The 18,666-nt window shown below is 43.8% G+C and overlaps 1 protein-coding gene across 10 annotated transcripts in view; it reads left to right on the forward strand.

Moving 5' to 3' along the window:
- The window catches only part of rasal2 (RAS protein activator like 2), a 418,356-nt gene that overhangs the window by 378,838 nt on the left and 20,852 nt on the right, over window positions 1-18,666 (forward strand). For all 10 annotated transcript variants that reach the window (XM_063063734.1, XM_063063733.1, XM_063063735.1 and 7 more), the window contains 2 exons: window positions 443-1,319; window positions 2,298-2,429. In XM_063063734.1, coding sequence (XP_062919804.1) covers window positions 443-1,319; window positions 2,298-2,429 — 1,009 coding nt within the window. The remainder of the gene's footprint in view (window positions 1-442; window positions 1,320-2,297; window positions 2,430-18,666) is intronic.

An 18,666-nucleotide genomic window follows, 5' to 3' on the forward strand; every position in this document is an offset into this window, starting at 1 on the left:
TTCTCGCTCCTGTTTCTCTGTCCACAAGCACCTCCCTCCATGCCAAACTATTTAAATTCTCTCCAATTAGACTCTCAAATCTTCTTGCACTGATGTCAAACCTTCTGGCTAGCACTGGTCGCACCTCCCAGAAAACTAAACTCCAGGCTTCCCTCCTGCACTATTTATTTGCACACTCTTCATCACATCTCCTTAACAGTTATCTGAGATTCATCTTTTTAATGATCTTCCATAATTCTTTATGCTCTGTGAAAGTAGCAGAGCTCAGCAAACTGGTCAACTAGCATGGCACCCTGATCAGTGAATAACCAACACTATCTAGTATAAGAGAATTGAAGAGCTGGGTAGAGAATAAATATATTAATAAATGTTAATAAATGTTTGGAGAGAGATTTTTTTAAAGAAGTGTAAATATGCAAGCAAAAATACATTTTTATTTCAGTGATGTGCAGCAATTGCAATCTCCAACTCAAGAAAACGTTGAAGTGTTTTTACAGAGCAAGCAGCACTTTCCAGGTCAGCCAGCCTCCACACACAGTATGACGTACTCTGACAGGGATGAAGAAGAGTCCGCTCTACATAACGGCAGGAGTGTATCACTCGTGGATCTGCAGAGCACAGCTGTAACTCAAGGGACAAATAGTGTTCCTGTTGTTTCCAGTGTACAGGTCCGGCAACTTGGCAGCCAGGCTTCAATTACACATACAGCAAACATCAAGCAGCTGCGAGAGTTGCAGAGTGGGGCACAGAGTGCTCCTCAAATCCGTAGGCCTTTGCATCCAGCTCTGAACCAACAGAGCAGCCTTCAACCTCTGTCTTTCCAAAACCCTGTTTACCAACTGAACAACCCTCCAGCAGGAAGCAGTAAAACTGGCATGGACTCCAGTTCTGAAAACCTGAGTTCCACAAGCTCCCGGAGCCATACCAACAGCGAGGAGCTGATCAGCAAACTGAGTGGCCCCAGTAATAGCAGCATTGAGGATTTTGCCAAACGCAGCGCATACAGTGAAGACTACTCCAAACGACACACCATGCCAGACAGGAACAATCTTCCCGTAGCATTGCCACGGCAGAACAGCATTGGGCATTCACAGCTCCGCAGGACAGATTTGTCAGGTTCCAGCAGTCGAGCAAAAGCATCACATTTGTTACCTCTTAGTTTGTCACAGAGAAGCACTGGGAGCATAACAGGATTAGCATCTACATCACCCGAGCCACCACACAATGAAAACCGCTCACGACAACCATCAACTTCTTCAAAAGGAGAAAGTCCGGTGCCCAAAGTCCGGGCAGTACATAGGCAGCAGCAGGCACACCAGGTGAGAAAGCCTCTAAGCTAGGGGTTGCCAACCTAGTGCCCATGGACCCCTTGCTTAATGATATTGGTCCATGGCATAAAAAAGGTTGGGAGCCCCTGCTCTAAGCTATTGACACTGTGTAGCACCTGTTTTTTTTATCAGCTGTTTTGTTTATCGACTTTACTGAGAGCTCCATCCTGATGAATATGTTGGTTTCTGCTGGGGTGCTGTTCTGCAGATGCTTCACTTAAACTGCTAGTGTGAGAACCATCAGGCTAGTTCTCAGAAGCAGCTGGTGCTGCCCTCAGCACCAGTTGCTTTTGTGTGGTTAAAGTTGATTAGCAGCAGCAAGAAGGAACTTTTGATGGTTTTCATTTCGTATATTTCCTGGTTCTGCTGTTCTCTCATTGATGTGCATCCTCATTCTCTAAAGAAGTGGCATAGTGCCTGGTCTGGGTCTGGAAATTTGACCCAGGTGCAGCAGTGCTGAGCTAAAAATGAAGTTACAGCACTGCTTCTTGTACTTAATTCCCATTACACCTGGTTTGAGAATAGGAAGAGGTTATTCATGCCAAAAACAGCCCTCCAGTACTAGCATTCTTCAGTTGGATGACCATAACAGATTCCCTCTCCTTCACAAACTTCACAATGCATTGAGAAAATTTAATGTTAATATAAATATGTAAATCTGTACTTGTAATTTTGTCAACAATAAGCTCCATATTCTAAGGAGAACATTAGCTGTTTCCACTAGAATATTCTGCTTCATTCTTGTGAACATCAATTACCTGAGACAGTGATAATTACAAAATATTTCCTACATTTCTTTGGCATTGGTTTCTTCATTTGCAGCCAGTGTGTAGTCCTGTTACTTGGAGTAACACAGTGAGGACAAGAGCATAACTGCAAGACAATGTCTGATGCTTGAGCCTGTAGATTGTGATTGTGACACTGACAGTGTGCAAGTTTGAGTTAGTCCTCTGACTTTATTCATTGAAGGTTCAGTCACCGGTTGAGACTGCCACAATGTCACCAGTGGAAAGGACCGCTGCCTGGGTTCTAAATAATGGACAGTACTTAGAGGATGACGAGACAGACCAAACTCAGGAGGAGAGCAAACACGCAGAAAAGGTATGATAAAATTTGCTTGCTCAACAAATTAACATTATGGAATGAGGAATCTTGATAAAAATGACTTTTTTTTGCAAATTAGTAGTAGCAAAGTTCACATGAAGAAAGAAAAAAATCAGGCTGTTTCCAGGACACAACATTATGCAGCTTTCAGCTTAAGAAGGAAATTAGGAGAGCCAGAAGGGGCCATGAGAAGGCTTTGGCGGGCAGGATTAAAGAAAACCCCAAGGCATTCTACAAGTATGTGTAGAGCAAGAGGATAAGACGTGAGAGAATAGGACCTATCAAGTGTGTCAGTGGGAAAGTGTGTATGGAACTGGAGGAAATAGCAGAGGTACTTAATGAATACTTTACTTCAGTATTCACTGTGGAAAAGGATCTTGGTGATTGTAGGGATGACTTGTAGCAGACTGAAAAGCTTGAGCATGTAGATATTAAGGAAGAGGATGTGCTGAAGCTTTTGGAAAGCATCAAGTTGGATAAGTCGCTGGGACCGGATGAGATGTACCCCAGGCTACTGAGGGAGGAGATTGCTGAGCCTCTGGCGATGATCTTTGAATCATCAATGGGGACGAGAGAGGTTCCGGAGGATTGGAGGGCTCGGGATGTTGTTCCTTTATTCAAGAAAGGGAGTAGAGATAGCCCAGGAAATTATAGACCAGTGAATCTTACCTCAGTGGTTGGTAAGTTGATGGAGAAGATCCTGAAAGGCAGGGTCTATGAACATTTGGAGAGGTATAATATGATTAGGAATAGTCAGCATGGCTTTGTCGGTAGTAGGTAAGTTATTGGAGGGAGTACTAAGAGACAGAATCTACAAGCATTTGGATAGACAGGGGCTTATTAGGGAGAGTCAACATGGCTTTGTGCGTGGTAGGTCATGTTTGACCAATCTATTGGAGTTTTTCGAGGAGGTTACCAGGAAAGTGGATGAAGGGAAGGCAGTGGATATTGTCTACATTGACTTCAGTAAGGCCTTTGACAAGGTCCCGCATGGGAGGTTAGTTAGGAAAATTCATTCGCTAGGTATACATGGAGAGGTGGTAAATTGGATTAGACATTGGCTGAATGGAAGAAGCCAAAGAGTGGTAGTAGAGAATTGCTTCTCCGAGTGGAGGCCTGTGACTAGTGGTGTGCCACAGGGATCAGTGCTGGGTCCATTGTTATTTGTCATCTATATCAATGATCTGGATGATAATGTGGTAAATTGGATCAGCAAGTTTGCTGATGATACAAAGATTGGAGGTGTAGTAGACAGTGAGGAAGGTTTTCAGAGCCTGCAGAGGGACTTGGACCAGCTGGAAAATGGGCTGAAAAATGGCAGATGGAGTTTAATACTGACAAGTGTGAGGTATTGCACGTTGGAAGGACAAACCAACGTAGAACATACAGGGTTAATGGTAAGGCACTGAGGAGTGCAGTGGAACAGAGGGATCTGGGAATACAGATACAAAATTCCCTAAAAGTGTTGTCACAGGTAGATAGGGTCGTAAAGAGAGCTTTTGGTACATTGGCCTTTATTAATCAAAGTATTGAGTATAAGAGCTGGAATGTTATGATGAGGTTGTATAAGGCATTGGTGAGGCCGAACCTGGAGTATTGTGTTCAGTTTTGGTCACCAAATTACAGGAAGGATATAAATAAGGTTGAAAGAGTGCAGAGAAGGTTTACAAGGATGTTGCCGGGACTTGAGAAACTCAGTTACAGAGAAAGGTTGAATAGGTTGGGACTTTATTTCCTGGAGCGTAGAAGAATGAGGGGAGATTTGATAGAGGTATATAAAATTATGATGGGTATAGATAGAGTGAATGCAAGCAGGCTTTTTCCACTGAGGCAAGGGGAGAAAAAAACCAGAGAACATGGGTTAAGGGTGAGGGGGGAAAAGTTTAAAGGGAACATTAGGGGGGGCTTCACACAGAGAGTGGTGGGAGTATGGAATGAGCTGCCAGACGAGGTGGTAAATGCGGGTTCTTTTTTAACATTTAGAATAAATTGGACAGATACATGGCTGGGAGGTGTATGGAGGGATATGGTCCGTGTGCAGGTCAGTGGGACTAGGCAGAAAATGGTTCGGCACAGCCAAGAAGGGCCAAAAGGCCTGTTTCTGTGCTGTAGTTTCTATAGTTTCTATGGAAGGCCATGCCTTATGAGCCTGATTGAATTTTTTGAGGATGTGACTAAACACATCGATGAAGGAAGAGCAGTAGATGTAGAGCATACGGATTTCAGCAAGGCATTTGATAAGGTACCCCATGCAAGGCTTATTGAGAAAGTAAGGAGGCATGGGATCGAAGGGGACATTGCTTTGTGGATCCAGAACTGGCTTGCCCACAGAAGACAAAGAGTGGTTGTAGACGGGTCATATTCTGCATGGAGGTCGGTCATTAGTGGAGTGCCTCAGGGATCTGTTCTGGGACCCTTACTCTTCATGATTTTTATAAATAACCTGGATGAGGAGGTGAAGGGATGGGTTAGTAAGTTTGCTGATGACACAAAGGTTGGAGGTGTTGTGGATAATGTGGAGGGCTGTCAGAGTTTACAGCGGGACATTGATAGGATGCAAAACTGGGCTGAGAAGTGGCAGATGGAGTTCAACCTAGATAAGTGTGAAGTGGTTCACTTTGGTAGGTCATATATGATGGCAGAATATAGTATTAATGGTAAGACTCTTGGCAGTGTGGAGGATCAGAGGGATCTTGGGGTCTGAGTCCATAGGACGCTCAAAGCATCTATGGTTGACAGAATCAAAGGTTGACTCTGTGGTTAAGAAGGCATACGGTGTACTGGCCTTCATTAATCATGGAATTGGATTTAGGAGCCGAGAGGTAATGTTGCAGCTATATAGGACCCTGATCAGACCCCACTTGAGTACTGTGCTCAGTTCTGGTCGCCTCACTACAGGAATGATATGGAAGCTATAGAAAGGGTGCAGAGGAGATATACAAGGATGTTGCCTGGATTGGGGAGCATGCCTTATGAGAATAGATTGAGTGAACTCAGCCTTTTCTCCTTGGAGTGACGGAGGATGAGAGGCGACCTGAAAGAGATGTATAAGATGATGAGAGGCATTGATCGTGTGGATAGTCAGAGGTTTTTTCCCAGGGCTGAAATGGTTGCCACAAGAGGATACAGGTTTAAGGTGCTGGGGAGTAGGTACAGAGGAGATGTCAGGGGTAAGTTTTTTACTCAGAGAGTGGTGAGTGCGTGGAATGGGCTGCCGGCTGCGGATATGATAGAGTCTTTTAAAAGACTTTTGGATAGGTATATTTGAAGTCAGAAGTTTACATACATCTTAGCCAAATACATTTAAACTCAGTTTTTCACAATTCCTGACATTTAATCCTAGAAAACATTCCCTGTCTTAGGTCAGTTAGGATCACCTTTTTAAGAATGTGAAATGTCAGAATAATAGTTGCGAGAATGATTTATTTCAGCTTTTATTTCTTTCATCACTTTCTTAGTGGGTCAGAAGTTTACATACACTTTGTTAGTATTTGCCTTTAAATTGTTTATCTTGGGTCAAACATTCTGGGTAGCCTTCCACAAGCTTCTCACAATAAGTTGCTGGAATTTTGTTTCATTCCTCCAGACAGAACTGGTGTAACTGAGTCAGATTTGTAGACCTCGTTGCTCGCACACACTTTTTCAGTTCTGTCCACAAATTTTCTTTAGCCAGAGAGTGGTGAATCTCTGAAATTCTTTGCCACAGGCAGCTGTGGAGGCCAAGTCTTTATGTATATTTAAGGCAGAGTTTGATAGATTCTTGATTGGTCATGGCTTGAAGGGATGCAGGAGACTGGGGCTGAGGAAAATTGGGTCACCCATGATGTGGAGCAAACAACCAAATGGCCAAATTCTGCTCCTATATTTATGGTCGTATGATAAGGTGGACTCTTAACTTCACAATACCATGTCATTGCTTTGTACCTTATTGTCTGCCTGCAATGCACCTTCTCTGTAACTAAAGCACTATATTCTACATTGTTATTGTTTTTCTCTTGTACTACCTCAATGTACTTGCGTAATGAAATTTTTATGGATAGCATGCAAAACAAAGTTTTTCTTTGTACCTTGGTACTTATGACAATAATCAACCAATTTATTTACTTAAGTGCTGAACTTGAAACCTTTTAGATTTTGTGATCCTAGGAAGTTCATTCATCTTTCTCAGGGGACCATTTCCCCTGCGCCCTTGACAAAGCCATAAAAAGCTAACAAACTCCACTGAGTATCACTCTTTAATCATGTCTTATGTTCAAGTTTAATTGTCGTTCAGCCATACATGAACTCCATGGATACAGCCAAATGGGACAGCAGTACTCCAGAGCCAGGGTTCAAAGCACAGTATCAACAGTCACACACACAACAAGGCACATAAAGCACATATAAAATAGCAAGCCGTATTCGCTACCAGTAAAATACAGTCACAGAAAAAAAAAGTCCATGCTCCTGAGACCATGAACATCGGGGCACTCTGTAATCGAACACAATATGGGTGTCTTCTGCTGAGCAAACAATGGGGGCCACATCAACTCCAGCTTGGCTGGCCATCGTGCTGCAGTGACTCTGGCGCTTCTCTCCTGGGCAACCGCAAATAGGCAATATCACACATCCTCACTACGACCTAAGCCATGCAGCTCCCCTCCCATGCCAATAAATCAGTGAATTGAACTTGCAGCATTCCGTATTAACAATGTCCAATGGGGTCTTGCGGCCACAAGAAAAGCGCCTAAGGTGATCATTCATTGTTGGACTGCACACTGCCTTCATTCACCGACTGCTTCGATGCCACTCTGACGCAGGCAGCAGCACAGTCCGTACCATGTGTAGTTCTTTCAGTTGCTTTGCCAATGAGCAACTCCTTGAAGGGGTAGACCTGCAGTACTTTAAGTTCTTGATGACCAGCTGGATTTTGAGATCATAAAAAATACATTTAAAAAGGACAGCAACACACACAAAACACTGGAGGAACTTAGCAGCCCAGGCAATAACATCTTTTAATTCTCACTGAAAGATTTACCCAAGGAGTCACTGTTCTGATGTCAATGATAGCAGTGGCATTTCCCTTCTTAAATATGTTGTCGCAAGTCCATCTTTGTCCATCTGCATCAACAAACCAAGAGCTTTTAAAATGAATAGATCGACATATCTAAACTTTAGTTGGACCTCTGACCAGGGCTTTTTTATTGCAGGGTAGCATCTGGAAAGGTTTGTTTAACCCCGCACCCCCAAATTTCTACAGTCTTATCCGTGATTTATCTTGCAGTAGCAAGACTATATTTCTGGGGGTATGTATCAGATCTAGTTAAAATGCATTTAATAACATTTGACTTGGTGAAAGGACTGAAATCTTTAATCCAATCATTGGAGTTAATGTCTTCTTTAAAATAGTTTACCCCAACCCCTTGCTGAGGCAAACACACCCAGTACACAAACTCTTTATCTGTCAGTTAAGTTCCTCGAAACAATGACATTACTCTGAGGTTCCCCAACTTAAACACTCTCTGAATTTGTACCATTATTATCAAGTTGCTTGAATCCCACGTTCTATCTAATTTAATCTGATAAATCAGTCCCTGTAAACTTAAACAAAGTTTATGAGTGGCTTTAGTAAATCTTTTCAATATTCTTATTATAGTTCTGGGTATTGGGATTTTCAATTTTAGAATTTCTAGAACAATCCCCTTCATCCCAAACATCACATACTTTTGTTCAGAAGTCCAAAAGTTCCTTTTACTGTCAGAGAATGTATACAATATACAACCTAAAATTCTTGTTCTTCGCAGACATCCATGAAATCAGAAGAGTGCTCTAAAGAATGAGTGTCAATAAAAACGTTAGAACCCCAAAGTCCCCCACTTCAGCAAAAAAAAGCATCAGCACCCTCCACCAGACAAGCAAATAATAGTAAAGCCCCTAAGAAAGACCGTGATCTCCAATACAACAAAAACTAATTATTGTTCACCAGACAGTCCAACATACCACAGGCTCATTCTCCCCTTTCATAGTGAGAGAGGAGACAAACAACTTGCTGATTACAGTGTAAAAGTCTACTGCGTCACTTCTTTTTCCCTGAGTTCTCTGACTTGAGAAACTCTCCCCCACCAACAAGAGAAAGGGAGACTGTGCGTGATTCACCAAGTTATATCTCCTGTTTTCTCACACGATGCTTTAGTCGGTGGCATGGGCATAGAATCAGCTCGTCCCTAGGGCCACAAAGCCTTGGAACCCCGAATACCTGCTTGTCTTCTAGGCCATGTCCTTGGGATATCAAAAAATGGCCAGTCATGGGTCCCCAGGAGCAGGTCCCCAAAAGCTTATTGTTAATACAGGAAGGTTGATGTGAAAAATAAAATGATGCTCTTCATGTTTCATCTTCCATTTCTTGCTATTGTTTTAAATAAAACTCATATTTTGGACCATCACAGGAAACGCTTCTTAGTATTCGCTCTAAACTTGTCCTACTGCAAACCATTTCCACAATTTTTAAGCTTTATAGCCATGCCCTTAGAATATCCTGTTGCTAATTAATGCACCATTATGAGCAAAGACAAGTGCTGCACGTGACATGTCAAAACCATTGAGATAAAAACCATTCCCATTTTGCTGTAACAAGCAATAAAATGTCCATTATGGAATTAAATAAAATGGTTGAAAGCTGATTGTCCTGCTTAATTCCACTTTGATTGAAGTGGGAGCACTCTCATGGGTCCTTCCTTTGGGAAAAAGAGTGGAACATATGGAATATAGATCTAAAACTAACCCTATAAAATCCTTGCAGACCCCTAACAGGCATAATGTCTTGCTAATTAGTTTGTGTTAAACCAAATCAAAGGCTTTTGCCAAGTCAATTAAAAAAAATTAGGATGAGAGGAAACATGATAGAGGTACACAAAATATTAAGAGGAATAGATAGAGTGGACAGCCAACGCCTCTTCCCCAGGGCACCACTGCTCAGTACAAGAGGACGTGGTTTTAAGGTAAGGGGTGGGAAGTTCAAGGGGGATATTAGAGGAAGGTTTTTTACTCAGAGAGTGGTTGGTGCATGGAATGCACTGCCTGAGTCAGTGGTGGAGGCAGATACACTCGTGAAGTTTAAGAGACTACAAGACAGGTATATGGAGGAATTTAAGGTGGGGGATTATATGGGAGGCAGGGTTTAAGGGTCGGCACAACATTGTGGGCCAAAGGGCCTGTACAGTGCTGTACTATTCTATGTTCTAAACTGTGGTAATTTTTAAAATTCTTTTTAGACCCGGTTAAAAAATTATTTAAAATAGCAATATCCTGATTGCTGCCAGGGGTTGCCATAAAGAAACTATTTTTGCTGTTCATTAGTTAAGATGATCTTGTCTTCATGTGAGAATTTCAGCCAAAGTTTTCAATGCATTAGACCTAATTGTTATTCAGTAACTCCAAGCAGGAATTTCAGCTTTTAGTATCCCATCTATCCACAAGGTACCTAGTCTTGTTTACTAACTACAACAGACAAATACTAGAAATAGAACCTTAATGTAGTTGAGGTTCTGGTTCCAGTTCTTTGTGTGACTCAACAGTTATTTATCAAACCTGTATGCCTCCTATTAATGTTGGCTATGTGCCTTTTACCTGTAGATTTAGGCTACGTCCACACTACGCTGGATAATTTTGAAAACGAAGCTTTTTCTCTTCGTTTTGACCCTCCATCCACACTAAAGCGGCGGTTTCATCCCCCGAAAACGGAGATTTTCAGAAACGGTCTCCAGAGTGAATAAATCTGAAAACACCTAATATCCTTTGTAGTGTGTACAGGGTAAACGGAGAGATTTAAAAACGCTGTCATGACAACACCACAACAACAATGCTTTTTCTGCTTCTGCTTGGTACTGCGCAAGCACTGCCGTACGGCTGTTATAACGCACAGTCGGTGTGAATGGCATGAGAGTTAAATTGTAAAGTGAGCTTTTTTGACTATTTAAAAACGCTGTCATGACGTGCCGGAACAGATAGCCGCAGCACGGCATTTCATTGTTTTCTTGAACACAACCCCCCACACAACCTAACAATTTCAGAACAGACGGCAACGAGACTGAAGCCAGAAGAGTTAGAAATGTACTCACCAAATACTTTGACTCATAGCTTACTGAATAAATAAGTATACTCACTTTGCCCTGTTTTCTGACCTTGCTTGTATGAAGGTGGTTTACCTATTTATGCAAGTACTTCTCTGACAATAGATGTGTAACAGCGTAATATAACATTGTATGGAAATACAAGATAACACTGATGCAGACGTTTGATACATTTAACAAGGTGCTTTATTATTGCAACAGAGTTAGTCAGTTTTTCAATGTTCGTCATCAGCCGGGTCATACTGTCCATGAACTCCCTGTTGGTTGCCTCCATACGCTCCAGTATTTGTTTCTTTTCAGTTTTAAGTCCTCCTGCGTGAGAGCCAAGAGCAATTCCTTTGAAGTTTTTCTACTCTGTAACTGGACAAACGTGCACTAAGTATACCGTTTCCTCTTCGCTTGTTTTCTGTGGGTCCTGCGCGTGCCCAGTAGAGGAGATTCGCCCAAATATCCGTGTTAGTGTGGACAGAGATATTTTGAAAAACGCTTAGTGTTATGCTTGTCGTTTTTACTCGAAACCGGCGTTTTCAAAATTATCAGGCGTAGTGTGGTCGTAGCCTTAGCTGGCATCTCTCTGGCTACTAACACATTAATATCTTTCCACTTTGCATACTATCCTATTCAGTTCTAATAACTTAACAATTTTCTCTTTAATCCAGACTGACATCAACCAACCATTTTTCTATTAGCTCCATTCTTACTGTCATTCTCACTCAGTGCCTTATCTTCCAGTACTCTTGATAGTACACCACTGGGTGTCTCATGACGGCTGAGACCTCTCAGAGATTAAAAAAACATTACATGTTGCACATTTAAACTCTCCTCAGCTATCTTATCGACAGCAGCCTGCATCAACATGACATTTCATGGAATGAGAGACTGTAGTGGAATATTTATCAAACTTCTTTCATCCACTACACTGCATCCACTCTAATATCTGTATTGGGATGATGTTTTTCATTATGCTCACAATAACCACTAAAAGCCAAAAATCCTTTTGTTAGAACTTACAGAAGAGTGGGATATTATACTACAATCTCATTCACTCATATATCTGCTGTCACAGCATTGCCATCTTGCTATCATTGCTCCCATTGTCACCATCACTAGGACAACTAATAGTATTCAAACCCCTTGCATCACTCAGACCAGCGGTCCCCAACCACCGGGCCGCGGACCGGTACTGGTCCACAAAGCATGCGCTACCGGGCCGTGAGGAAACGATATGAGTCAGCTGCACCTTTCCTCATTTCCGTCACCCATGTCAGCGCGGGAAGGAGATCAACTCCTCGAACTTGCAAATGACAGCGGGCTGAAAAATATGTTTGACATAACATCTCTGCCGGCATTCTGGATCAAAGTCAAGGCTAAATATCCTGAGATAGCCATGAAAGCACTTAAAATGTTGCTTCCATTTCCAACATATCTCTGCAATGAATGCAACGAAAACTAAATTGTGGAATAGACTGGACATAAGGAACCCCCTTAGAGTATCGTTGTCTCCCGTTACTCCTCGATGGGACGGTCTTGTTGCATGGAATCAAGCCCAGGGCTCCCACTGATTCAGCGATATTGGTGTGTTGCAATGATTTTATACGTTCATACGGGGAAAATATGTGCTGTGTGTTTAATATCCAAATGTTACTTAAAATGTTATGATGCTATTGACTTCTAAGTGACTTATATAACTATATAACAATTACAGCACGGAAACAGGCGATCTCGGCCCTTCTAGTCCGCGCCGAACGCTACTCTCACCTAGTCCCACTGACCTGCACTCTGCCCATAACCCTCCGTTCCTTTCCTGTCCATATACCTATCCAATTTTTCTTTAAATGATAATATCGAACCTGCCTCTACCACTTCTACTGGAAGTTCGTTCAACACTTACTTCAAGCTCCCCTGTCCTCCCCTGATAATTGTCTTATCACTATATTCGTGCAAGGAAAATATGCGCTGTGTGTTTAATATTAAATTCGTTAGATAAGCCCTTTTAGAAACGAAATTGAGTGTATTAGCCTCTTAACCCCTATATTCCGGTCGTGATTAACATAGGACATAGAATAGTACAGCACAGTACAGGCCCTTCGGCCCACAATGTTGTGCCGACCCTCAAACCCTGCCTCCCATATAAGCCCCCACCTTAGATTCCTCCATATACCTGTCTAGTAGTCTCTTAAACTTCACTAGTGTATCTGCCTCTACCACTGACTCAGGCAGTGCATTCCACGCACCAACCACTCTCTGAGTAAGAAACCTGCCTCTAATATCCCCCTTGAACTTCCCACCCCTGACCTTAAAGCCATGTCCTCTTGTATTGAGCAGTGGAGCCCTGGGGAAGAGGCGCTGGCTATCCACTCTATCTATTCCTCTTATTATCTTGTACACATCTAACATGTCTCCTCTCATCCTCCTTCTCTCCAAAGAGTAAAGCCCTAGCTCACTTAATCTCTGATCATAATACATACTTTCTAAACCAGGCAGCATCCTGGTAAATCTCCTCTGTACCCCTTCCAATGCTTCCACATCCTTCCTATAGTGAGGTGACCAGAACTGGACACAATACTCCAAGTGTGGCCTAACCAGAGTTTTATAGAGCTGCATCATTACATCACGACTCTTAAACTCTATCCCTCGACTTATGAAAGCTAACACCCCATAAGCTTTCTTAACTACCCTATCCACCTGTGAGGCAACTTTCAGGGATCTGTGGACATGTACCCCCAGATCCCTCTGCTCCTCCACACTACCAAGTATCCTGCCATTTAACATAAAGAGAAACATAGAAAATAGGTGCAGGAGTAGGCCATTCAGCCCTTTGAGCCTGCATCGCCATTTATTATGATCATGGCTGATCATCCAACTCAGAACCCCGCCCCAGCCTTCCCTCCATACCCCCTGATCCCCGTAGCCACAAGGGCCATATCTAACTCCCTCTTAAATATAGCCAATGAACTGGCCTCAACTGTTTCCTGTGGCAGAGAATTCCACAGATTCACCACTCTCTGTGTGAAGAAGTTTTTCCTAATCACGGTCCTAAAAGGCTTCCCCTCTATCCTCAAACAGTGGCCCCTCGTTCTGGACTTCCCCAACATCGGGAACAATCTTCCTGCATCTAGCCTGTCCAATCCCTTTAGGATCTTATACGTTTCAATCAGATCCCCCCTCAATCTTCTAAATTCCAACGAGTACAAGCCCAGTTCATCCAGTCTTTCTTCATATGAAAGTCCTGCCATCCCAGGAATCAATCTGGTGAACCTTCTTTGTACTCCCTCTATGGCAAAGATGTCTTTCCTCAGATTAGGGGACCAAAACTGCACACAATACTCCAGGTGTGGTCTCACCAAGGCCTTGTACAACTGCAGTAGTACCTCCCTGCTCCTGTACTCGAATCCTCTCGCTATAAATGCCAGCATACCATTTGCCTTTTTCACTGCCTGCTGTACCTGCATGCCCACTTTCAATGACTGGTGTATAATGACACCCAGGTCTCATTGCACCTCCCCTTTTCCTAATCGTCCACCATTCAGATAATAATCTGTTTTCCTATTTTTGCCACCAAAATGGATAACTTCACATTTATCCACATTAAATTGCATCTGCCATGAATTTGCCCACTCACCCAACCTATCCAAGTCACCCTGCATCCTCTTAGCATCCTCCTCACTGCTAACACTGCCACCCAGCTTCGTGTCATCCGCAAACTTGGAGATGCTGCATTTAATTCTCTCATCCAAGTCATTAATATATATTGTAAACAACTGGGGTCCCAGCACTGAGCCTTGCGGTACCCCACTAGTCACCACCTGCCATTCTGAAAAGGTCCCGTTTATTCCCACTCTTTGCTTCCTGTCTGCTAACCAATTCTCCACCCACACCAATACCTTACCCCCAATACCGTGTGCTTTAAGTTTGCACACTAATCTCCTGTGTGGGACCTTGTCAAAAGCCTTTTGAAAATCCAAATATACCACATCCACTGGTTCTCCCCTATCCACTCTACTAGTTACATCCTGAAAAAATTCTATGAGATTCGTCAGACATGATTTTCCTTTCACAAATCCATGCTGACTTTGTCCGATCATTTCACCGCTTTCCAAATGTGCTGTTATCACATCCTTGATAACTGACTCCAGCAGTTTCCCCACCACCGACGTTAGGCTAACCGGTCTATAATTCCCCGGTTTCTCTCTCCCTCCTTTTTTAAAAAGAGGGGTTACATTAGCCACCCTCCAATCCTCAGGAACTAGTCCAGAATCTAACGAGTTTTGAAAAATTATCACTAATGCATCCACTATTTCTTGGGCTACTTCCTTAAGCACTCTAGGATGCAGACCATCTGGCCCTGGGGATTGATCTGCCTTCAATCCCTTCAATTTACCTAACACCACTTCCCTACTAACATGTATTTCGCTCAGTTCCTCCATCTCACTGGACCCTCTGTCCCTTACTATTTCTGGAAGATTATTTATGTCCTCCTTAGTGAAGACAGAACCAAAGTAATTATTCAATTGGTCTGCCATGTCCTTGCTCCCCATAATCAATTCACCTGTTTCTGTCTGCAGGGGACCTACATTTGTCTTTACCAGTCTTTTCCTTTTTACATATCTATAAAAGCTTTTACAGTCCATTTTTATGTTCCCTGCCAGTTTTCTCTCATAATCTTTTTTCCCCTTCCTACAAATTTACTTTGTACTCTGCCTTGGAGTTTGTCCTTCCAAAGTGTACCACCTCACACTTCTCCGGGTTGAACTCCATCTGCCACTTCTCAGCCCACTTCTGCATCCTATCAATGTTTCTCTGCAATCTTTGACAATCCTCTACACTATCTACAACACCACCACCTTTGTGTCGTTTGCAAACTTGCCAACCCACCCTTCTACACCCACATCCAGGTCGTTAATAAAAATCACGAAAAGTAGAGGTCCCAGAACAGATCCTTGTAGGACACCACTAGTCACAATCCTCCAATCTGAATGTACTCCCTCCACCACCACCCTCTGCCTTTTGCAGGCAAGCCAATTCTGAATCCACCTGGCCAAACTTCCCTGGATCCCATGCCTTGTAACTTTCTGAATAAGCCTACTGTGTGGAACTTTGTCAAATGCCTACTAAAATCCATATAGATCACATCCACTGCACTACCCTCATCTATATGCCTGGTCACCTCCTCAAAGAACTCTGTCAGGCTTGTTAGACACGATCTGCCCTTCACAAAGCCATGCTGACTGTCCCTGATCAGACCATGATTCTCTAAATGCCTATAGATCCTATCTCTAAGAATCTTTTCCAACAGTTTTCCCACCACAGACGTAAGGCTCACTGGTCTATAATTATCCGGACTATCCCTACTACCTTTTTTGAACAGGGGAACAACATTTGCCTCCCTCCAATCCTCCGGTACCATTCCCGTGGACAACGAGGACATAAAGATCCTAGCCAGAGGCTCAGCAATCTCTTCTCCCGCCTCGTGGAGCAGCCTGGGGAATATTCCGTCAGGCCCCGGGGACTTATCTGTACTAATGTATTTTAGCAACTCCAACACCTCCTCTCCCTTAATATCAGCATGCTCCAGAACATCAACCTGACTCATATTGTCCTCACCATCATCAAGTTCCCTCTCATTGGTGAATACCGAAGGGAAGTATTCATTGAGGACCTCGCTCACTTCCACAGCCTCCAGGCACATCTTCCCACCTTTATCTCTAACTGGTCCTACCTTCACTCCTGTCATCCTTTTTTACTTCACATAATTGAAGAATGCCTTGGGGTTTTCCTTTACCCTACTCGCCAAGGCCTTCTCATGCCCCCTTCTTGCTCTTCTCAGCCCCTTCTTAAGCTCCTTTCTTGCTTCCCTATATTCCTCAATAGACCCATCTGATCCTTGCTTCCTAAACCTCATGTATGCTGCCTTCTTCCACCTGACTAGATTTTCCACCTCACTTGTCACCCATGGTTCCTTCACCCTACCATTCTTTATCTTCCTCACCGGGACAAATTTATCCCTTACATCCTGGAAGAGATCTCTAAACATTGACCACATGTCCATAGTACATTTCCCTGCAAAAACATCATCCCAATTCACACCTGCAAGTTCTAGCCTTATAGCCTCATAATTTGCCTTTCCCCAATTAAAAAATTTTCCTGCCCTCTTTGATTCTATTCTTTTCCATGATAATTATAAAGGCCAGGGAGCGGTGGTCACTGTCCCCCAGATACTCACCCACTGAGAGATCTGTCACCTGACCCGGTTCATTACCTAGTACTAGATCTCGTATGGCATTCCCCCTGGTCGGCCTGTCCACATACTGTGACAGGAATCCATCCTGGACACACATAACAAATTCTGCCCCATCTAAACCCTTGGAACTAATCAGGTGCCAATCAATATTAGGGAAGTTAAAGTCACCCATGATAACAACCCTGTTATTTTTGCACCTTTCCAAAATCTGCCTCCCAATCTGCTCCTCTGTATCTCTGCTGCTACCAGGGGGCCTATAGAATACCCCCAGCAGAGTAACTGCTCCCTTCCTGTTCCTGACTTCCACCCATATTGACTCAAAAGAGGATCCTGCTACATTACCCACCCTTTCTGTAGCTGTAATAGTATCCCTGACCAGTAATGCCACCCCTCCTCCCCTTTTTCCGCCCTCTCTATCCCTTTTAAAGCACTGAAATCCAGGAATATTGAGAATCCATTCCTGCCCTGGTGCCAGCCAAGTCTCTGTAATGGCCACTACATCATAATTCCATGTATGTATCCAAGCTCTCAGTTCATCACCTTTGTTCCTGATGCTTCTTGCATTGAGGTACACACATTTCAGCCCTTCTACCTTACTGTCTTTACACCGTTTATTCTGCTTCTCTTTCCTCAAAGCCTCTCTGTATGTTAGATCTGGCTTTACTCCATGCACTTCTTTCACTGCTCTATTGCTCTGGGTCCCATCCCCCTCGCAAATTAGTTTAATTCCTCCCGAACCATGCTAGCAAACCTACCTGCAAGGATATTGCTCCCCCTCCAGTTCAGGTGCAACCCATCCAATCTGTACAGGTCCCACCTTCCCCAGAAGAAATCTCAATGATCTAAAAATCTAAAACCCTGCTCCCTGCACCAACTCCTCAGCCACACATTCAACTGCCATCTCCTCCAACTCTTACCATCTCTGTCACGTAGCACTGGCAGCAATCCTGAGAACGTCACCCTTGAGGTCCTGTTCTTCAGCCTTCTGCCTAATTCCCGAAACTCACACTTCAGGACCTCATTCCTCTTCCTGCCTATGTCGTTGGTCCCAACCTGTATCACGACTTCTGGTTGCTTTCCCTCTCGTACCAGGATGTCGTGCACCCGGTCAGAGACATCCCGGACCCTGGCACCCGGGAGGCAACAAACCATGTGGGTGTCCTTCTCACGTCCACAAAATCTCCTTTCTGCTCCCCTGACTATAGAGTCTCCAATGACGACAGCTCTCCTCTTCTCCGTCCCACCCTTCTGCACCACAGGTTCGGACTCAGTGCCGGAGGCCCTGCCACCGTGGCTCACACCTGGTCGGTCATCCCCGCCAACAGTATCCAGGACGTTAAACTTATTATTCAGGGGAATGGCTACAGGGGTGCTCTGCACTACCTGTCTGCTCACCTTCGCTTTCCCCCCTCTGACTGTCACCCAACGACCTGCTTCCGACAGCCTCGGTGTGACGACCTCCCTGTAGCTCTCATCTATGACTGCCTCATTCTCCCTTATGAGTCGAAGGTCATCCAGCTGCTGCTCCAGATTCCTTACACGGTCTTCCAGATCGCCCAGCCGTATGCACTTCTGGCAAATGTGACTCTGCGGGAGAGGGGCATTCCCCCAAGACTGCCACATCTCACATGAGAGGCACATCACCGTCTCAGGGGACATTGTAAAAACTAACTGCGAGCTAGCTTGTCCTCCGCCTCTTCTCGTCGAAGCCTTTCGAGTCAAAGCCTCAAAGCTCCACTCCTTCACTGGCTGCTTTCCACTGGCCGCTTCGCTTGAGCTATCCCTCTATTTATCTGTTTGAGCTTTTCAAAATGTTTGGTCACCTGACCTTGACTGCCCAATCAGCTGCTTTCTGCTGAGTCTGAGCTATTCAAATCTTGATTGT

Source organism: Mobula hypostoma, chromosome 12, assembly GCF_963921235.1.
Source record: "Mobula hypostoma chromosome 12, sMobHyp1.1, whole genome shotgun sequence".
Classification (NCBI taxonomy): domain Eukaryota; kingdom Metazoa; phylum Chordata; class Chondrichthyes; order Myliobatiformes; family Myliobatidae; genus Mobula; species Mobula hypostoma.